The sequence below is a fragment of the Salvia splendens genome, chromosome 21, assembly GCF_004379255.2.
Source record: "Salvia splendens isolate huo1 chromosome 21, SspV2, whole genome shotgun sequence".
Lineage (NCBI taxonomy): Eukaryota > Viridiplantae > Streptophyta > Magnoliopsida > Lamiales > Lamiaceae > Salvia > Salvia splendens.
In genome coordinates, this window is record NC_056052.1 from 3160294 (window position 1) to 3180566 (window position 20273).

The following is a 20273-nucleotide window of genomic DNA, read 5'->3' on the forward strand; positions in this document are numbered from 1 at the left end:
TCGGCGACGCCAAGGGGGTACCAACCACCCAATTTTGACCTTGATGCATATGTTCGTCCCTCCGCCCCGCGGTATTCGCAGGGATTATCCCAGATCCGGGAGGATTTTCCCGTTGATCCCACGCCGGGAGTAGGCCGAGGCAGTGGAGGTGGCCGAGGCGGTGTACAACCCCAGGTGGGCGAGGACGAGGACGAAGAGAAAGAAGAGGAAGATGATCTAGGCCGGCATCCGTACAACAACCTCGAAACGCTGGCAGTGTACAACGCCTGGATCACCGTCTCGTACGATCCCATCGTCGGGAATCAACAATCTCGGAAGTGTTTCTGGGAAAAGGTCTGCGAGGTCTACTGCCAGATAAAGCCGAAAGGCTCCCGCAAGCGCAAATTTAAAATGCTCTGCTCTCACTTTGACCGAGTCGACCGACAGGTCAAAAAATTCTGCGGCATCTACTCGGCCGAAGAGGCGCGCTACCAAAGCGGCGCAACGGCAACCGACATTTTGACGTCCGCTTTGCGCGCCTACTACCAGGACGAACGTCATCAATTCAGATTTGTTGATGTTTGGCAGGCCGTCAAGGACGAGGAATGGTGGGCCGATGGTCAATACTCGTCTGGTGGTGACACCGCTTAGGGCATCAGCCAACCTGAGGCTGAATCCCAGGAGTTTGAGGGTACGGTCGGCGATGCTAGAGGATCCGCGAGTGGTCGCCGTCGGCCGCAAGGGACGAAGGCGGCGAAAGCGGCTAGAGCAAGGAAGGGCCGAGGCGAATCAAGCCAGCCGGCCTCGGGATCGGGCTCGCGGGGAGGCTCGGACACACTTATGGTAGCGTACATGACCGCCACAATGGCGGACACTTCCCGCTTCTCGTACGCCCAATTCACGGCCTGGTGGAACGGAATTGTGTATATGGCAGCACAACTTGGCCTTCCGACTCCCCCTCAACCTCGACCGTCTCCGGAGGATCATTAGCCGGCGGAGTAGTTTTTTTATTTTTCTTTAAATTTGTATTTTAAATTATGTTGTGTGTTTTTTTATGTTGTGTGTTTTTTAATAAAGTGTGTTTTTAATAAAGTGTGTTTGTTTTAATTGGATTGGGCTGAGAAAAAAAAAAATAAAAAATGAAGTTGAATGAATAGTAATTAAGGGATAGAATAAGGGACGGTTAAGGGACGGAGCGTTGCAGGTTCCGTCCCTTAGTTAAGGGATGTAGGAAAAAAGGACAGTGGGGCCCTCAAATAGTGGTCAAATAGTATTTAAGGGACGGTATAGAGACAGCGTAGTGGATGGCCTAATGGAGAGCTATTATCGAGCCAACACTTAAATAAAAGTAATAAAATATTTCCAATTTTTCAAATGTCAAAGTTTTATGACGATTTTCTTTAAAAAAATTAGTATATTTTTTATTATCCAATTATCATAAACTCTTTTATAAATACCTCATTCATCTCATAAATTTTTTTATAACAAAGAAACACTATCTCATTAAATATATAAATTATATACTAATTTTCATATTTTTCTATAAAATATATGGATATTATTTTTAAAATACTTTCATCTCAATTTTAATTAAATTTATTTGCAAAATATTGAAATGAAATAGCGGGATCCAAGAAGGGTCAAGAGATAAGATTAGAGGGAGATGGAGGGATGTAGTTGCTATTAAGAAAGGTAGGGAGTAAAAAGTGGTGCATGGCCTATGAACAGTTTTAAGATGAGATGAAGTGAAGATAGAGTGAAGAAAATGATAAATTTTGCATATTTCAATTTATCTTAGGGACAGAGCAATTGTTTCCACAACTTCCTATAAATATATGTAGAAAATAATGCACAAAAAATACAGCAATTGTTTCCACAACTTCCTATAAATATATGTAGAAAATAATGCACACAAAATACTCCATATACACCCAATATACGTAGAATTATCACAAAATACAAATAAATTTAAATGACCACCGTTCTCTTCCACCTATAGTCGAAGCCCTTTGAACAGTGTTACATTGGCATTCTACACTGAGTTGGAATTGGGCAAATTAACACATACTGAGGCAACCATTTTACAGTCTTCATCAATTGGGCAAACACACAGTCTTATCAATCTTCTCTCAGTGGACTATATTTGTATTAAAAATGGTTTTTTATAAACAAACAACCAGTATTAACAAATTCAGTCTTAATAAACACCTAATATATAGAGCTATAATTAATGAACGAATTGTGGAGTGACTGATAGGAATAATACTGAAATGAATAAGAATTTATTCAATGCGAGGATGAATCTCTATATTCTTGCCAAGCATCCGCATACACATAATGATTACATTTGCACTCCAGGACATAAATAGGAGATTTACTAAAGCTAATTAGTATTAGAATCACATAGATCTAACTTATGTGAATGATCACTCCCATAAATAAAACAAAATTAATGAAGGCATTTTCTACCATTGATGAAACAAGATTGAATACAGTCGAACAACAAATACCAGATCTACAAACCTTACCGGTTTCAACTTTCACCATCACACCAAAATTTCAATAAATTAGAGAAAAGCTCAGCCACCGAAGCCGTAGAGCGTTCGGCCCTGCCTCTTCAGAGCATAGACAACATCCATGGCGGTGACGGTCTTCCTCCTAGCGTGCTCGGTGTATGTGACAGCGTCTCTGATAACGTTCTCCAAAAATATCTTGAGAACACCTCTGGTCTCCTCGTAGATGAGGCCGCTGATCCTCTTCACACCGCCTCTCCTCGCCAGACGCCGGATCGCCGGCTTCGTGATGCCCTGGATGTTGTCGCGGAGCACCTTACGGTGTCGTTTCGCTCCTCCCTTGCCCAGCCCCTTGCCTCCCTTGCCGCGCCCAGACATTTCCGATTTGAGAGGTTTGGATTTGATTTGGGGAAATGGAGCGATTGGAATTTTGTTGAGTGGAACTCTAGGGTTTTGTAGGCGAGAGGGAAGGAGGGAATTTGTGTTCAATTGAATTTGAGGTTTTGAGTTTTGGCGGAAATGTTTTGAGCTGTTGGATTTTTTGGTGATGAACGGCTGAGATGGTGATCTGAGTGAATTAGCGGAGTTGGTTTCTGGCTGTACGATTAAGAGATTGACGGCTGCTACTAAGTGTAAATATTTTTATTTATACTTGAGTAGACAATTTGAACTAAGTAGTAGTACTACTAGCATTTTCAAAATAAAATGGAAAAATCTTTTCACAAAAGATAAAGAAAAATTAAGTTGCAACATTAGAGCATCCACTATGGGACCGCTGCGCCTATAGCCCAGGCGGGGGCTGTCCCAGGGCGGTTTATAGTGGGGGAGATGTCCGCCCCCGGGGCGGACGACGAATTTGGGGCGGTATGCGGCGGACGACGGATAGGCGACGGGAGGGCGAGGACGCGCCGGGCGTCCTTTCGCCGCACCTATAGGCGCGCCGGCCATAGTGGCCGGCGATCGGCGCCCCAGCGGTCACCTCGAATTTTTAATTTTTTTTTATTACTTAACTCTATAAATACCACTATCCACCACCTATTTTTTCACCATTTTATTTTAATTAATCGTTGTATAATTTTACCCTTTTGCAATACAACGAATATTCGACCTCAATTATCTCGTTTTCTAATTATTTACATTGTGATAATTTTAATTATACTTGATTGAAACTAAAAACATTTTAAAATGAAAATTGATTATAAAATTTGGGGGCTATTGGAAGTGTCCACTATAGTGGCGGAAACAAATTTTTGTGGCTATGGACAAAAATTGAGGCTGGGCTATTAGGGTGTCCGCCTTATAGTGGACACCCTTATTATTTGTTGTTATCATTTTTTGAAAAATTGTGTTTGAGATTTGACTAGTATATACACATTAAATTTGGCTCTATCTTATCATTATTAATGACTATACCACTGACAACGCTACTCACTAGCTTGGACCTAATGGATAAAACTTTTTAAGGTTCAATCTGAAAATCAATTTGTGATAGAAATAATAAAATCTTATTTACTACTCTCTTTACATATAATCTTAAATAAAGAGTGATTGTGGACTTATAGAAGTGGGAGTAGATGTAATAAATGTTAGAAAAGATAGAATTAAATCATAATACTATGCACAAGAATACTAGGAGCCAAGAATACTAGGAGCCCAAGTTTCATTATATTTACTTGCTTTGTAATTCCTTGGAGCAGAAGTTCCATAATATTTACTTGCTTTGTAATCCCTATTTAAAGGGTGCTATATTCAATGAAAATGGTCATCCAATTCCAAACAAACTGAGTTCTCTCTTTCTCTCCTTTATTACTATGTTTTCTGCACCATTGATTTTCTCTTTTACTTTTCTTTTTATCCACTTTAACTATTTATTATCATTTTTTCCAAAACAAGGGATAAAAATGGAATAATCCTATTTTTCATGGACGGAGGGAGTATGTAGTAATAATACAAATTGGTGGGATTCCAAGGGACCCCACAGCACTGTGTAGGTCCGTCCCTGCTGGCATACTGACAAAGGTTGTCAATGCTAGAAGTTTTGAAGATGTTCTTAGCAAATTAAGTATAGGAGATCCTACTACTCAATTTGAGGGGGAGTATTAGAAAAGAAAATATAATAGAATTAAATTATAATACTTGAAGCACCATATTTACCTACTTTGTAATCCCTATTTAAAGGGTGCTATATTCAATGATCATCCAATTCCAAACAAACCGAGTTCTCTCTTTTATCTCCTTTATCACTATATTTTCTGGACCATTTAACAATAAATACTACTCCCTCCGTCCCTTAAAATTTGGCACCATTTGACCTGGCACTGATTTTAAGAAATGTAATAGAAAGTGGGTTGAAAAAGTTAGTGGCACATGAGTCCTACTTTTATATATTACTCCCTCCGTCCGCCAATAGGAGTCCCGTTTTTCCATTTCGGGACGTCCGCGATTAGGAGTCCCGGTTCACTTACCATATTTGGAAATTGCAATTTAATACTCCTTACACCCCCAAACCCCAACACCTGTCCCTTTTTTTAATTCTCACTCTCTCCATCCTCTCACCTCTCACTCTCTCAACCCCAACACTCTCTCACTCTCTCCATCTACTCTCCTCGTCGAACCCTAATCGCCGCCTTACCTCTCCTCCTGAAAATCTAATCGTCACTGACTAGATCGGTGAAATGGACTCCGATTCCGAACCATTATCACCAATATCTCTCTCACAGACCCCTAACCCCCTTCCATTTCCGCCTCCTCAAACCCTAATCGGCCCCGCCTCGCCTCCTTCCCAGGAATGGGCGTTCGACCCCTCAGAGGCGTCGATTCCGACCCCAATCGCGACCCAATACTCTCCAATCCCAACATATTCTTGGGAGAACACCGCCTACATGTATGCAACTGTAGTTCCTGAGACTCCGATGGGCGAAGACCTACTCCCTGAAACTCCGGTGTTTGCTTCGCCTGAGTTTGATTGCACCACCACTGTTGTCCCTGAGACGCTGATGGAGGAAGCCCTACTCCCTGAGACTTCAGTCACTGAGTTTGAGTGGGACACTCCTTTTGTCCCTCAAACGCCGCTGGTCAGGCGACCGAGAAAACGGCCGATTGAGGAGGAGGAATGGTACAAGGAAATGTTGGTGATACTCTTGCCAGGCATGAAGGATCTACTCTAAATCTGTGAGTCTTTCTTTCAATTTTCCCTTAGAACCACCCCCTACATTGTTAGGGTTTGGAGGTTCATAGGGTTGGCCATTTATGGGATTCCGAGGGGGTAGGGGATATCTGGCTCTATGATGAACGGTGTAGCCACCCCCAATGTTGGGTTAGGAGGCTGCTCTGTGATGAATTCTTTGTGAGGAGTATTGGTTGTTGGTTTTGTCCCTGCATTGGTTAGTTTAGCCACCCCCAATGTTGGGTTTGGAGGCTTATTATGCACTGTCCAATGATGATATTTTGCTGAGGGTAATTGGGGTTCCTTGTTTGGTTAATGCATTCTGCCCTGTGATGATATTTTGCTGAGGGTAAATGGGGGTTCCTTGTTTGGTCAATGCATGCTGCTATGTTGTGGATTGTTGTCTGATTGGACCTGATGATGTGAGGATTAAAATGATGGTGTTTCTTGGTTAGTTTAGCCACCCCTTAACAGGTTTGGAGGCTGATTAAATTCTGCCCTATGATGATATTTTTCTAAGGGTAATTGGGGTTCCTTGTTTGGTTAATGCATGCTGCTATGTTGTGGATTGTTGTCTTATTGGACCTGATAATGTGAGGATTAAAATGATGGTGTTTCTTGGTTAGTTTAGCCACCCCTTTACAGGTTTGGAGGCTGATTATTAACTGCCCATATGATGATAATTTTCTGAGGGTAAGTAAACTTCACTAAATATGTGCATTAGTACATGTTCTTTGCACTAGTTCTACATACAAAACACAAAAGAGCAGACCTTACTGACCAAAAATATGAAGGTCTTACTACAAAAATAATTCCACTATCTATCTAGAAGCCAAAAGCATTAGCCAAAGCCATAATGTCATATCCACAACCAGCATTGTTCTCTGGTTGCTGTAAGTACTCCAACACATCTCTCACAAGATCTTCATCTACATCCAGTGCATTGGGCAGTCCAACAGTTCTTTCCGACCTGGCCTTGTTAATGTGAGGGACCTTGTAATTATTCCCACCCCTAAATACCATGATCTCTGTGAGGCAAGCCTGCAATGATAGGAATACTTTGTTTAGGGTTTGTGGTGACAGCTCTTCATAAGAGCTACACACATTCTCCAACAATGTATCAACATTATTGCATGGTTTCTCATGTTGCAATGTCTGAATGGCTCTGAAAAACCTAGGTCTAAAATATTGGTGTCTGGCGAATTGGGTGGTTGACAAATCAGATGGATTTTAAATCCATCTGATTTGGCAACAGCCTCAAATTCAGCATCCACACCATTTATGTGGGGTGTGGCATTGTCTTGCTGGATATAGATCTCTTTGCTTGCCCACTCAGGCCACTTGGCCTTAATTGCTGGTACAATCTGTAAATTTTAAAAAAAACCTAAATGATGATGTTTGTAAAAATAATGATCTGATAGGTTGGGAAAAAGGCATACCCTGTTGATAATGCAGTCCCTCATCACACTCTTGTTCACTGAAGAAATTGGTTTAGTCTCAAGTGTGCCTTTAGCCCTATTCTTGGATTTCCTTTGTGCTGCAACCAATTCAGTAAAAGGGAAATACCCAACTTTCCATCAAATTTGGTTTGGCCATCCAAGCCAAAAACAGGCCTACTTACAGCACACATGAACATGACTTTGGTGATGAACCTCTTTGACTTGCATGCCCTATATGGCTCAACCTCATCAGGCAGGAGGTAATACCTGTCTGATGTCTTGGTCATATAGAACCATTTTTCATCATTATGCACAACATTGTGCATGCTTTCAAACTGAACTCTACATGCATTTATATGTGGCTCAAGTTTACTAAGGCACCACTTCAACCTAGCTAACTTATTTGCATCAGTTAAGGCAGGTTTGATAGCATTTGTATGTGGCCTTAATTTGGCCTCCTTAATCCACTGGCCTAATGTGCTTTTGCTAACAGACAATTTGTGAGCCATTTTCCTTATTGAAGACCTTTCAAGTGTGGATAAAGCTCTTACCTTTTCTTCATCTAGACTGAATTTATCAGAATGATGATAGCCTTTAACCTTGCCTTCCATGATTGCAGGTTCCCCCCTTTGCATCTGCTGTTTTGCTTTGTTCCAGAGCCTGTAAACTGTCTTCCTGCTAATGCCGTACTCCTCTGCTGCCTCCATAACTGCCCCTCTTGTGAGCACTCCATCGATGCTGTGCTTCAGTAGGAACTGCACCACCAAGTTCTTCCTACAGCTGCTTAAAAACATTGTTGTTCTTGACCCCTCCTCCATCCCAATGATGAGCTTTTTCTGAGGGAGTATGTAATTTTTCCTCTAGTGGTGTTTTTTTGTTTTGTTGAGAGGTTGGCGGAGGTGTAAATGCAGCTGTGAATGTATTTATAGGAGGCTACTGTAAGAGGGAAAATTTGTGTTAAAATTTCCCTCTAAAATGTTAAAGAGGGAAACTTGAATTGTTTTTGGTCACCTCTTGTACGTACTGTAATTAATGTATGGAAGGCAGGTTCTTTGCATCAATTAAAAATTGCAATTAATGTTTTATTTATTCCAGTTTGTTTTTATTTAAAATAGGAATACTTAAATCCAATTAAATTTGGATTTAACACACTGAAATTATGAACATTTGTTCATATAGCTCAATTTTTGCATTCAACCAACAATTTAAGTGGGACCCACATTCCACTATCACACTACATTTATTACACACTCAAACTCTTTCTTAAAACCCGTGCCACTTGTGAATGGGACTCCTATTGCCGGACGGAGGGAGTAGTTTTAAAATAAAATGTGACTGAGAATAAGTTAGTGGAACGTGAGGCCTACTACCATAAATAGTAAAAGTGAAAGGTGACAAATATTTAAGGACAAACGAAAAAGGAAATAAGTGACAAATTTTTAGAGACAGAGGGAGGAGTACTATTAGTTAGTTTTCTTTTTGTTGTTTGTATTGAAAATTTTGAATCGGTTCACCGCATATGAATCATGGAAGTGGAACACAGCATTTTACTTTGTACCCATGGTTTAAAACATAAATGTTTTTTCCATTAATAAACTATATTATTTAAATTTCATTTCGGTGTTTAGTGGTAATATTTCCATTTTCCACATTGTTTTGTGTGAACTGGAAAGGCGGAGAGAGTCAGAAAACAAAAGTGGCGGTGGTAATAAATAGTGGACATTAATTAGGGATTTTAAGGCATTTTACATACTAGTAGCATCTTATAACTTTCTATTTAAGATTATAATAAAATTTGATTTTTAAATTAAAAAACAAATCTAAATTGTTTCGCAACAAATCATATAGTACGAGTTTAGGAAAATGATATATTGCGCACCACCTAATGTGAGCACCACCCTCGTTCGAAGCACGTTTAACATTATTCATTTTGATTTATGTATTTGGTTTGATTCTACTACATTAAAAAATGTTATTGAAAATTTTAATTTCACAAATTCATAAAAATTACAAATTTATTTGTTATTCTATTCATTTATTTAAAGCTGTAGAGGAAATGAGTGAATCGAGCTTTGAATTTTAATGAATTTTATAAAATTAAAAATCTCAATGATATTTTTTAACGTACAAGAATCAAACTAAATATATAAATCAAAACGAATCATATTAAACGTGCTTATAATGAATGTGACAATTGAATAAGGTGTATAACATATTACGAGTTTATCCTTTAGAATTTTCATTATGGTCGTTCTTGGATTTGCACATAATAGATCGTTAATCTTTTTTATTTTAGTTTAAAACTCAAAAAGTGTTACCACTATTTCTAGTAAGTGCCGACCCAATCCTTTCGGTAAATGTTCCGTATCAGTTATCACACGAATAATTAAACGCTTTACTTTACATAGTTTTAGAAATGAGAATATGAGATTTAACATCATTTACTAAGTTTAGTAAAAATTTTGATTTATATTTCAAAATTTGAATGTCATATCACAAAATTTAAAAAATTGTCAATTGTCCCATGACAACTATTCTGGGGCAAATTATCAAATTTGATTTGTTTATTTATTATTATTTGTAAAATAAAATTATTGGCCATGTTACATAATTCACTTAATATTGAAAAAAGTTAAAATTATTTAAAGGCTTCGCATGGGTTTACAATAAAGATTATGGAACCACTTTTTTTTTATCTGATTAGGTTAATTACGGTTCTACACGTTATTGAACTCTCCGTATGTAGATTAGCTATTAGTCAAAAGTATAATTATATATTATATTGACTGTTGTTTTTTACTCCAAGCATGCCGAATGTTTACCATAACATCATTATATGTGAAATTAAAATTTATAGAAAATAAACTATATACATATAAGGTCAAATACATGTTACGTGATTACCAACTTGCTACACTAATGTTTTTTTCTAAAAACTGAAACTTGGAAAGCTTCGAGCCATCAATATGTCACCACTTCCTAATCATAATGTATAAACTAAGGCTAAAGCTGTCGATTTTTTTCAAAATTAATCAATTTGTATATAAGAAACAGAAAAAGTAATGGCACAAATTAAAGAAAAAAGGGGTGCGAATCAAGAATTCTTATCTTTACTTTAATTACCCAATCATGCACTTAATATTAACATAAAATATTAAGGAAAAAAGTCGGTCGTCGCAACAAAAGTAGGTTCTGGCATAATATATATGTCGTGCTTGGAATAATATACTATTATTCAAAGCAATAACTTAAATAATTATATAATTGAATATGATGCAGTCCAATAAACATTCACATATGCCACAATATTTTCTGGAGTTGATAACATCACGTTTCACACGAGAAATGTATGTGACCAATTTATATGTGCATAATAAATTTACATTGTCTGTTCTAACTATAATACATGGAATGCATGTATTGGCTGGACAGAGATACTTTGTGATTTAGTTCTAAATAATCAGACAAAGGAACAAACTTAAATATTTTTTTTGTAGTATAAAGTAACGAGAAAAAAATACTTTATTTGGGAAAAAGCCGTTAATTAATGAAGCCAGATAGTTCCACTTTCAGAGTTGCATTCATGCAAATCGAACCTTTGTTCGAATTTTTCATTTATAGTACTAGTGTCTAGCTAGTAGTATTTACGTTATCTTAGTCGACGAAATGGGAAGTATTTGGATGTGATGGTATAAGTATTTGATGCAATATACGAATGGCTAAGAAACGCTCACAAAACTTGCTGCAATATTTATTCTTATTTTTTTAGTTAATTATCTTTAAACCTTTACTTACTCCTCTTTAGTTATCAAATGAGTATTTTTAGTATTTTTGGCGTTTTTTTATTGTAATTTTTAATAAAATGGATTCCACATTCCACTTATTTATTTTTACTATTTTTGATTGATGGATTCCGCATTTCACTTATTTATTTTTCTCATACTATTATTTACTCCCTCTGTCACACAATAATTGTTACTCTTATTGTGGGCACGAGTTTTAAAAAATGTAAAAAAAATGGTTGAAAAAGTTAGTGTAATGTGTGACCCACTTTTTTATACTGGTTTTATAATAAAATGTGAGTGAAGTAAGTTAGTGGAATGTGAGACCTACTTACAATTTATGATAAAAATAAAGTGTGACAATTATTATGGGACGGACCAAAATGAAAAAAAAAGTGACAATTATTGTGGGATGGAGGGAGTATAACATTAATAGGTAGCATTTAAAATTAGATTTTACTTTCTCCTAGTAAAACATCTCTAGTAAAACATCAATGACTTTTCCTATAAGATATAAGTGAAATCATCATCATCCCCAAGTCTGTGAATGCCAAACCCCAATATTAAATTTTTTGCTTATATTTTCATTTTCACTTTTAAGTTTCCCTTTCCATATTAATTTTATACGAGAGATTCCTTCCCTATACTTTCTTCTCTCTCTCTCTCTCTCTCTCATGTAAACTTGGTATTTATACCCCAAATGTGTCGAGGTAGAAACATAAATCCAAGTGCAAAAATGGGTGAAAGCAAGGCGATTTTGGCTGTAGTTGCTATTCAAACCATTTATGCAGGCTACTTCTTGCTTACCAAGCTTGCTTTTGATGTGGGAATGAACACCTTTGTGTTTGTTTTCTACAGACAAGCTGCTGCTACTCTTTTCTTGGCCCCTATTGCCATCTTCTTTGAGAGGTAATTCAATCTTGATTTCCATTTTCTATGTACGTATATATAAATCACTTTTTAAAAGAGACTTGGCTTCATCTTTACCATAATTTCAACTAAAAAAAATAAAAATTGATATTGGCGATATATGATTGCCAATTTAGTTAAATTTTACTTTCGTTGAAGCATTCAGTCTTAGTTTTGGCATCAAATCAAGATGGAATAATTATTTCTATCACTAAAATTTTGACAACAATATATTTTATTTTTTAGATCATCTCCAATGGTACAAAAAAAGTTAAAATGAGATATTTAATTAGCTCCAATAGTACTCCAAAACCAATCCCATTTTTGGTTTTTGAATAAAAAAATACACAGCTTTAGGTTTACAAATTACACTAAACCAAAACCAATTTTTTTTTTCAAATTTTGTGAGTAAAAAAAGGCATATTATAGAGAATATTCTTTTAAATTTGAGTTTAGTGTAAATGGTTTGAGTAAAATCATATTTAATGTGACATTTGCACTAAAATGTATTTGAGTCTAGTCTAAATGGTTGGAGATACTTTATTTACTAATCATATCTCAGTAAAGGGTAGTAAACGAAAATGCTAAACCATGCATATTCAAATTACATAACTATATGTCCTTAATTTTTTTTCTACGATTTTCAAAGATTATTTTCCACTATGGGTAGATTTCAAGAAAGATTAACACTTTAGAAAGTAGCTTAGATGCAATAATAAATTGACATAACTATGCATTGTCATCAATCTTTCAATCTGCAATATATGGTACTACTTTTTTCATCCTTTGTTAAATACTGCTAATGTAAAGTATTAATTTCTTTGCGTATGCAGGAAGACAGCTCCTCAGCTCTCACTCTCTATATTCCTCAAGATTTTCTTCCTTTCCCTATTTGGGTATGTATTTCGAATTTAAAACACATATATATGATCATAAAATTAAAATATTTTGAAAATATAAAGGCAAATAATAGAGTTTTATTTATTTACTTTTTTATATTTTTTAAATTTGTTGTAGAATTACGATGAGCTTAGATGTTGTTGGAGTAGCTTTGAAGTCTACAACGGCATCTTTGGGAGCTGCAATTACCAATAGTCTTCCTGTTATCACTTTCTTCCTTGCAGTTTTATTAAGGTGTGTAAAATTATTATTTGATACTTATTTTTAAATAATTAATTTGGAAAAGCTTCATTCACTAGTGTAAGTAGGGTACAGTTGATATCTTCTATTCAAAATTACGGTTTATTTGTATTTTATTTTTACACAATAAACACGAGCTGATTAAGCACAATTAATTGAAAAGAAGAGAGTTATATATAATTAATGCAGCACATTAATACATTAAAGGGACAAGTAAATATTCTCTTTCTTTAAAGAAGATTTAAGAAGAATCGTGGCTTTACTACTAATAACATATGTCTTTTGTTAAAATAATCACCAAATGGTATCCCTTAATTAAGGAATATATAACACACGGTCAAATTTTATTTTATTCTCTGCGTTGATATTTTGGGTGTTGAGGTTTGAATCTTCGACAAAGTAACGTTCTCTAAAGATAGATAAGAGCAATAAATATAATCAACCACTTGATGATGAATGCATTTTTATTTACTTTTTTTGAATCTAATATTTTCACTTAGCATGACCAAATATTAAAATTTAGTCAAAGTAGTAAAGTGAGTATTTCTTAGGTCAAATCTTGATTGTATGTGATTTGCAAGCTATTGCTTAGTATCGAGCGCATATTCAAGCATGTCACATTTCATGCATGCTCGATCGTGAAGCTATTGCATTTGCACATCCGTGCATTCACATTTATAACGATCAGTCTTATTTTAGTCCAACCCTATATATTCGAAAAAGTTAAATTACATCAATGACAGGATGGAGAAGGTGAAGATAAGGACAAGCTCGGGAATAATGAAAATGACAGGAGTAAGCTTGTGCATGGGAGGAGTAGCAACCATTGCTTTCTACAGAGGTCCTCTTCTCCAAATATGGCATCTTCACCACACATCTCTCCATTCTCACATCATCACTCCAACCAATACATGGATTAAGGGTGTCTTCCTCATGTTCCTCTCCAACATTAGCTGGGCTTTCTGGCTTGTTTTGCAGGTCTTTTTTTTATATATTTATTTTATTTTTGGATTTATTCAATTTGTATTAATTAAGAGAAATTATATATGTAGGGGAGAGTGCTTAAGAGTTATCCTTCAAAGCTGATGTTGACAACGGTGCAATGCCTTTTAAGCTCAATACAATCATTCTTGGTTGCTCTAGCATTTGCAAGGGAGCCTTCTCACTGGAAAATTGGATGGAATGTACGACTTGTATCAGTTGCTTATTGTGTAAGTATATTTATAGCGTTTTTTTTTATTTTTATATCGAGTAATATATTCACGCGTCCTCATAAATAGTCGTAATAATGTGTGATTCGAGGTTTAGTTAATAAATTGTCAATGGAAAAAGAGTCTCATCTTAATACTAAGGGATTAATATAATATGGGGGTAGCATCTATAAATTGAAAAACAAAAGTTAATCATAAATATATTTTGAAGTTCATGATCATATAAAAATTTTAGCTTGATTAGATGTATAATTGCTTAGAGGATTAGGTTATTGGATAAAGGAGGTAACTACGCTTTATAATTTAGTTTTAGGCCAAGTTACAAAAGTGGTATGACCTTTAATATATACCAAAAAAATTGTGACCGAACATTAAAAGAGATTGAAAATAGGAACGAGATAGCATGAATCGGTCTATAAATATATATTAAATAAATCATATACTTGAACAAAGAAATCATTTAGTAAAGGACGGGAATCATGCATAAATATAATAAAAAAATAGAATAAATAATAAATTTTGACGGGTTAATTTAGCATATATTTTAATTTTTTAAAAACTAATTGAGGTGGACCAAACAACTTATTAATATCTCACGACAAACCAGATTTGTTGAACTTTGTTCCCATTATAATAACAGAAAGTTCGAAAAAAAATACTACTATTATGGAGTTGTGACATGATAAATCATACTTTGTTGGCTTAGTGCTTCTTTTAGATAAGTTAATTAAGCAAAAAAAGTTGGGACACAAATCACTTCGACATAATTGACAGCTTATAAACATTATTTAAATGTAAAGAAAAAGGGCATCGATCAAAGCTAAACATTTTTTAATCATGAATTTGGAAAAATGAAGAAGTTTCAAGATTACTAATTAAATTGGGTAATTAATGGTTATTGCAGGGTATAATTGTGACCGGTGTTGCATTTTACATGCAAGCATGGGTTGTTGAAAAGAAAGGACCAGTTTTCTTGGCCATGACCACTCCTCTAATCATGGTTATTACACTAATCATGTCTGCATTCGTCTTGGGTGAAACTATCACTTTGGGAAGGTATAATAATTTTAATTTTTTATTTCCTTCAATTTAATTATCACCTCGAAATGTGTTATGACGTAATTAATTAGATTAATTAAATAGTTTAGGGTGGCTCCATTGCTCAATCACCACCGAGGTTAAAATGGGAGTCTACCAAAATGATAATATTATCTATGGATCCATAGCATAATTTGGGAAAATTCATTCGATGAAAATATTTTGTAGCCTGAAGTGAATAAACATGAAAATGAGAAGTTGTTTGACTTTAATGGAGAGTAAAATTGTATTTTCCATAATGTTGGATTTTTATTTAATCTCAAAATGTAAATTAACGCCTTCTTTAAAAAAGAATTACTCCTTCCGTCCCAGCTTAAGCGAGGTGTTTCATTAGTGCACCTGTTTTGAAAAAATGATGATAAATAGTTAAAATGGAGATAAAATTAAGTAAGACTGAGAATGATAGTACTTCTTTAAAGGAAGTTTAGGGAAATCTTTTTGAAAGGAGAAATTTATATTTTATACAAGGATGTTTCTAAACCAATTGTCACGTCTACATCTAGATGTGAAGAAGACAAATTTGTTTTGGAGCACATGTATATTATATTGACTTTTATTTTGATTTTGATGTGTTTTATTCGTGATAGTGTTTTGGGAGCACTTTTATTAGTTGGAGGGCTATATTTTGTGTTGTGGGGAAAGACAAAGGAGGAAGAAAGGGCAAAAGCGGCATTCAACCCAAATCTTGATGAGGAGAAAGCGTGTGGAGAGTTGAAGGGTGAAGAATCAAAGATGGAAATTAAGTCTTAATTAGAGTTAAACAATGAAAATTAGGTGGTTTTTAGATTCTTGTTTATCCCTACTAATTTAATGGGTTTAATGTTTCTTTTCTTTTGAATCAAATATGTGTACAAATTTACATATATGTGATTGTTGGTAGTATGTTACTCTTGCACAACGCCTATTTATAATATAGATGATTTGGATTAATCAAATATTATTTGAATGCATACTAGTAGATCTACTTAGTTAGGATGATAAAATAATAAAAAAAAAGTGTTGATTTACATGTACACTTTGATGTAAAAGAGATTTAATTTTCCTATCATATTCATATTATGAGTTGATCATTTTGATGGGTATATTAAGTATGATTATCTTAAAATTAAATATTGGGCTTTAATTCTATAATTTCATAAATGGACCGATTTAAAGCCCAAATATTTACCTAGGGCTTCAGAGCTGTGGGCTGCTTATTAGATATCATTAGATTAATAGCATAATCTTATGTCACAGTTTTCATAATAAAATAATTTCAACCTGGATTCCACTATGTTATTTTAATTATTTTAAGAATTTCATATTTGCAGTTGACAAAAGAAATGGTCATGGGTCCAACGACATAACCAACATGTTTTCAAAGTTTCGACCGTAGCAACATGGCCAACTCATACTCGTTCAAATTTTGTACTATTATTAAATTAATTGTAATACAAAATAATGATGTATGAAGTTGGTATGATTATAAATTTATAATGACTATTAAGGTTGATTTTGGAACTCTCTTCCATTATTTTCCTAGATAGTCGTGCTAGCACGAAAAGTGTATGCAACTTGAAAAGAGTATTTAGGTACAAATTGCTACCAACATTTATGAAATTGTATACTATAAAAATAAAATAGAATGTACTAACATATTTTATATTACTTGAAAAAAGTAGGTTAATGGGGAGTACATTGTAATAACATACATATCTGGAAAGTGTCGCTACTTTTGGTTTAGCATTATTTTCACAAATACTTTTGGTTTGAAATAATATCTTATGCAATTCCTTTTTACACAAACCAACTTCATTGCTAATCAATTACTCGACATTAATATTTAGTCATATGCAAATGGTATTGATTACAAATAAATTTTAAACTGTTACCGTTATAATTAAAATGTCCGGTATTATTAAAATTATAATTGACTGTGTAATTTTATCAGAAAATTAATAAAATCAGTTTTTCATCGGAAAACTGGTGTGAGTGTGTGATTCTTCGTTAGACAGCCTAGGATATCAATAAATTACTATGCCGTTTTAAAACACTGTTTTTCCATACAATTAATTGTATCGCATATCTAAAACAATTTTTTTAATTGTATTTTGTGGTCTGAATTTTGGAATTATTTATAAAAATACCATAAATCATAAAAAATGTTTAAAAATAATGGTTCAACCAATTATTAATTACAATTTCTATCAAAGTTTAGGGTTTTTTTCTTTGTATTTTTTTAAAGCTCATGTCACTTTTTTATACAAATAATGTTAGAGTTTGGATTATAAACTACAATAAATTCTTTTTTTATCAAGAGTTTATTATTGACATGTATAATTATGCTATTTATATAATTCAGTCAAATCATAGTCGTCACATAAAGGTACTAGTATCTTTTATTTTTTGAAATGAGGAATCCTTTCAAAAAAAGATAAATACCACTAAAGCTATACAGCACATATGTATTGGATGTCATTTTCTTTGGAAACCAATAAGGCATCATCAATCATTGACAATTTGTACAAATTGATCCTATGAATACTTCCATATTAATACGAGAATCCGAGCAAAATCAATTTGTTTTTAAAATTCACATTGGATATAATCTTTTATTCATTTACTTATATGTTAGTCCAAAAATCCAACTGTCACATATTTGGAGGTAAATGAACTACGAAATTTTCAAAATTCGTTAGGATATAGTATAATATATTATTCGAAAATTGTTTGTTGAGTCTGAAAACAATATAAAAAATTGGCAACTTTATTTAATTTAATATAGGTTAAGGTTAGTATTACAAGCAGAAAAATGGTTGAAAAAAATGAAAATATTGGAATGAGTCAAAGTGTATGAAAATATGGAAGAAAGTGACCCAATTATATTCCGAGAAATTATCGAATGTATGTCGGAGTAGAGAGGTGTACTGCACCCCCTTCATTTAGCGCGCGCCCTATATATATATATACCATTCTCCTCTCTCTCTCATCTAATTCATCTGCTTCGTCTCTCTCTACAGAGCTGCGTGGGTTTCCACAAATTCAAATAATTGTAAACACAGACATATATACAGAATGGGAGCGTGTGCAACCAAGTTCGCCGTTCTGAAGGATACCTCCACCGCGCCGCCGCCGGATGTGAAGTGCGAGGCGGAGCAGGGGGAGGTGAATCTCGTTGAGGAAGTGGTGGTGGAGAAGGATGCTGCGCCGCCGGTGGATGACGAAGCTAATCGTCGTCAATCGCTTGGCCATTTGCTCCAAGAGGTGAAATCGGCACAAACCTATGCGTTTACATTTGAATTTTTTTGACTGTATCTGCTGTATTAGGATTTTGCACTATTGCTTTATTGTTATGAACTCGGAGATTTTGTTTGATTGATAGATGTAAATTGTAAACTGTGAAGTGCGTTTTTTAAGTTTCCGATTGAAATCTGAAATTTGTTGAAAATGAGGAATCACGCAATTCTCATGAGTGGTGATGTTTCCAATTTCAAAAGTGATTTACTGTGGCTTTTCAACTTTAGGTATTGCTTTATATCATTATTATATGTGATATGGCATGCTTTTGTTACTTGATTAGAATGTCGGTGGAGTTTAGCATCAACTTTTGACACTTTATTTACTGCATTCTTTTGCCTTTACAGACGGCTAAAACAAGTCGTATTCATCACTTGTTTGGATAATATCAATGTCTTTTTCTTGTGCAAACTGTTGGAAATTTTTTATTGCTACAAATTGATTACGACAAACAAGTCAATCCTTTGGATTCTGTTGTTTTTACGTTATAGATTGAATATAGAATAATGAAACATGACACGATCTTATTGAATTTCATAAGTGAATTCTCCAAAAAAAAAGTATGTGGTTATGGTTTTTTTGATTCCTTGTAGACCTCTTCTTTGTATGCTGAATCTGATATTTAGAGAATTGTTTAGGTTGAAGAGAAGAAGGGCTCAGCAGATTGTTATGGCAAAGAATCAGAGGATGTGAATCATGTAGATGCAGCTGGGGTGAAGCTCGAAGCAGTTGCGGATGCTGCAGTGCAGGTTGAAAGAGAGAGTGCACCCCTTGCTGAGGAAGCAGAGAAAATTGAAGACAAACCTGCTGAGACAGAAAAACCTGAGGAAAACAAGCCAGATGAGATACCTTGTGCTGAGAAGGCTGAGGAGAAGAAACCAGCTTCGGATGAAGAAACCAAAGTAGAGGAAGTGAAGCTTGCTGAGGGTACAACAGTTGAAGCTCCGGAGAAGACACCTGCAACACCAGAGGCTGAGTGTCCAGCTCTGGATTCTGAGAAGAAGGAAATAGATGAAAAATCAACTGAGGTTGTGGAAACACACGTGAAGGAACCCGAGAAGACACCTGAAACACCAGAGGTTACAACGGTTGAAGCTCCGGAGAAGACACCTGAAACACCAGAGGCTGAGAGAAGTGAGGAAAAGTGTCCAGCTCTGGATGCAGAGAAGAAGGAAACAGATGAAAAGTCAACTGAGATTATGGAAACACCAGAGAAGAAACCCGAGGAACCAAAAGCAACTGAGAAGCAGGAACCAGCCTCAGAAGCTGAAAAGAAGCTTTCAGAAGAGAAGCCATCTGAGGTATCAATTGAGAAACCCGAGTTACCTGAGGTGGAGAAGGCTGCAGATACAGATGAGACCGTGATCGAAGAGAAACCTGCTGAGAATTCCACGACTGAAACATCAGAGAAAGTAGAAGACAAACATGTTTTGGAGCCCCAAACATGTTCGGTTGAGGAGCAGAAGCCAGCGTCGGATGCAGAAAAACCTAAAGCTGAAGAAGAGAAGGCAAAGTAATTGAGGAATGCCACTATGCCTATCTAGAATCAGCAAAAATCTTTTGAATTAGTTAACCATGATTGAGACTGCAAGTTCTGATGTGTGAAAATTTGCATTTTGATTGTTTATTTAAATTATTTTTTTCTATTCCATTGTCTATTTCCTGCCGCAAGCAGACAATGTTAAGCGACATTGCAAAATGTATGTAAAATTTTTAATGTTTGTTAAATGCAAAAACAAGAAAGAGCAATGTGTGCCAAA

At 35.2% G+C, this 20273-nt stretch overlaps 4 protein-coding genes across 5 annotated transcripts; 2 read left to right on the plus strand and 2 right to left on the minus strand.

Moving 5' to 3' along the window:
* Nucleotides 1-2428: 2428 nt before the first annotated feature.
* LOC121783960 (histone H4) lies at nucleotides 2429-2973 on the minus strand. Its single transcript, XM_042182144.1, has one exon. It carries the CDS (start codon nucleotides 2868-2870, stop codon nucleotides 2559-2561), a length of 312 nt encoding a protein of 103 aa, XP_042038078.1. The 5' UTR covers nucleotides 2871-2973; the 3' UTR covers nucleotides 2429-2558.
* A 3510-nt stretch (nucleotides 2974-6483) lies between these two features.
* LOC121785321 lies at nucleotides 6484-7915 on the minus strand. The gene is made up of 4 exons (XM_042183705.1): nucleotides 7276-7915; nucleotides 7098-7195; nucleotides 6912-7022; nucleotides 6484-6699 (listed from the first exon to the last, which is right to left on the minus strand). The coding sequence occupies exons 1-4, from the start codon at nucleotides 7913-7915 to the stop codon at nucleotides 6484-6486; spliced, it is 1065 nt and encodes a 354-aa protein (XP_042039639.1).
* Nucleotides 7916-11436: 3521 nt separating this feature from the next.
* Nucleotides 11437-16100, plus strand: LOC121783840 (WAT1-related protein At5g64700-like). Its single transcript, XM_042182017.1, has 7 exons — nucleotides 11437-11788; nucleotides 12622-12684; nucleotides 12806-12922; nucleotides 13672-13906; nucleotides 13981-14139; nucleotides 15044-15195; nucleotides 15825-16100. Exons 1-7 carry the CDS (start codon nucleotides 11580-11582, stop codon nucleotides 15985-15987), a joined length of 1098 nt encoding a protein of 365 aa, XP_042037951.1. The 5' UTR covers nucleotides 11437-11579; the 3' UTR covers nucleotides 15988-16100.
* Nucleotides 16101-18198: 2098 nt separating this feature from the next.
* LOC121784905 (neurofilament medium polypeptide-like) lies at nucleotides 18199-20273 on the plus strand. Of its 2 annotated transcripts, none has more exons than XM_042183174.1 (2): nucleotides 18199-18480; nucleotides 19152-20273. In XM_042183174.1, exons 1-2 carry the CDS (start codon nucleotides 18292-18294, stop codon nucleotides 20028-20030), a joined length of 1068 nt encoding a protein of 355 aa, XP_042039108.1. In that variant the 5' UTR covers nucleotides 18199-18291; the 3' UTR covers nucleotides 20031-20273. The 2 variants fall into 2 exon arrangements, with proteins under 2 accessions (XP_042039108.1, XP_042039110.1); XM_042183176.1 differs by lacking the exon at nucleotides 18199-18480 and adding an exon at nucleotides 18510-19073.

Excerpts from the sequence above, each read along its gene's own strand:
- LOC121783960 (XM_042182144.1), bottom strand. The coding sequence starts at position 2,870 with ATGTCTGGGCGCGGCAAGGGAGGCAAGGGGCTGGGCAAGGGAGGAGCG.
- LOC121785321 (XM_042183705.1), bottom strand. The coding sequence starts at position 7,915 with ATGGAGGAGGGGTCAAGAACAACAATGTTTTTAAGCAGCTGTAGGAAG. Across the intron at positions 7,196-7,275 it reads CATGTTCATGTGTGCTGTAA|CACAAAGGAAATCCAAGAAT; the intron begins GTAGGCCTGTTT and ends AATTGGTTGCAG. Across the intron at positions 6,700-6,911 it reads TGGATGCTGAATTTGAGGCT|GCTTGCCTCACAGAGATCAT; the intron begins GTTGCCAAATCA and ends CTATCATTGCAG.
- LOC121783840 (XM_042182017.1), top strand. The coding sequence starts at position 11,580 with ATGTGTCGAGGTAGAAACATAAATCCAAGTGCAAAAATGGGTGAAAGC. Across the intron at positions 11,789-12,621 it reads ATTGCCATCTTCTTTGAGAG|GAAGACAGCTCCTCAGCTCT; the intron begins GTAATTCAATCT and ends TTGCGTATGCAG. Across the intron at positions 13,907-13,980 it reads CTTTCTGGCTTGTTTTGCAG|GGGAGAGTGCTTAAGAGTTA; the intron begins GTCTTTTTTTTA and ends TTATATATGTAG.
- LOC121784905 (XM_042183174.1), top strand. The coding sequence starts at position 18,292 with ATGGGAGCGTGTGCAACCAAGTTCGCCGTTCTGAAGGATACCTCCACC. Across the intron at positions 18,481-19,151 it reads TTGGCCATTTGCTCCAAGAG|GTTGAAGAGAAGAAGGGCTC; the intron begins GTGAAATCGGCA and ends AGAATTGTTTAG.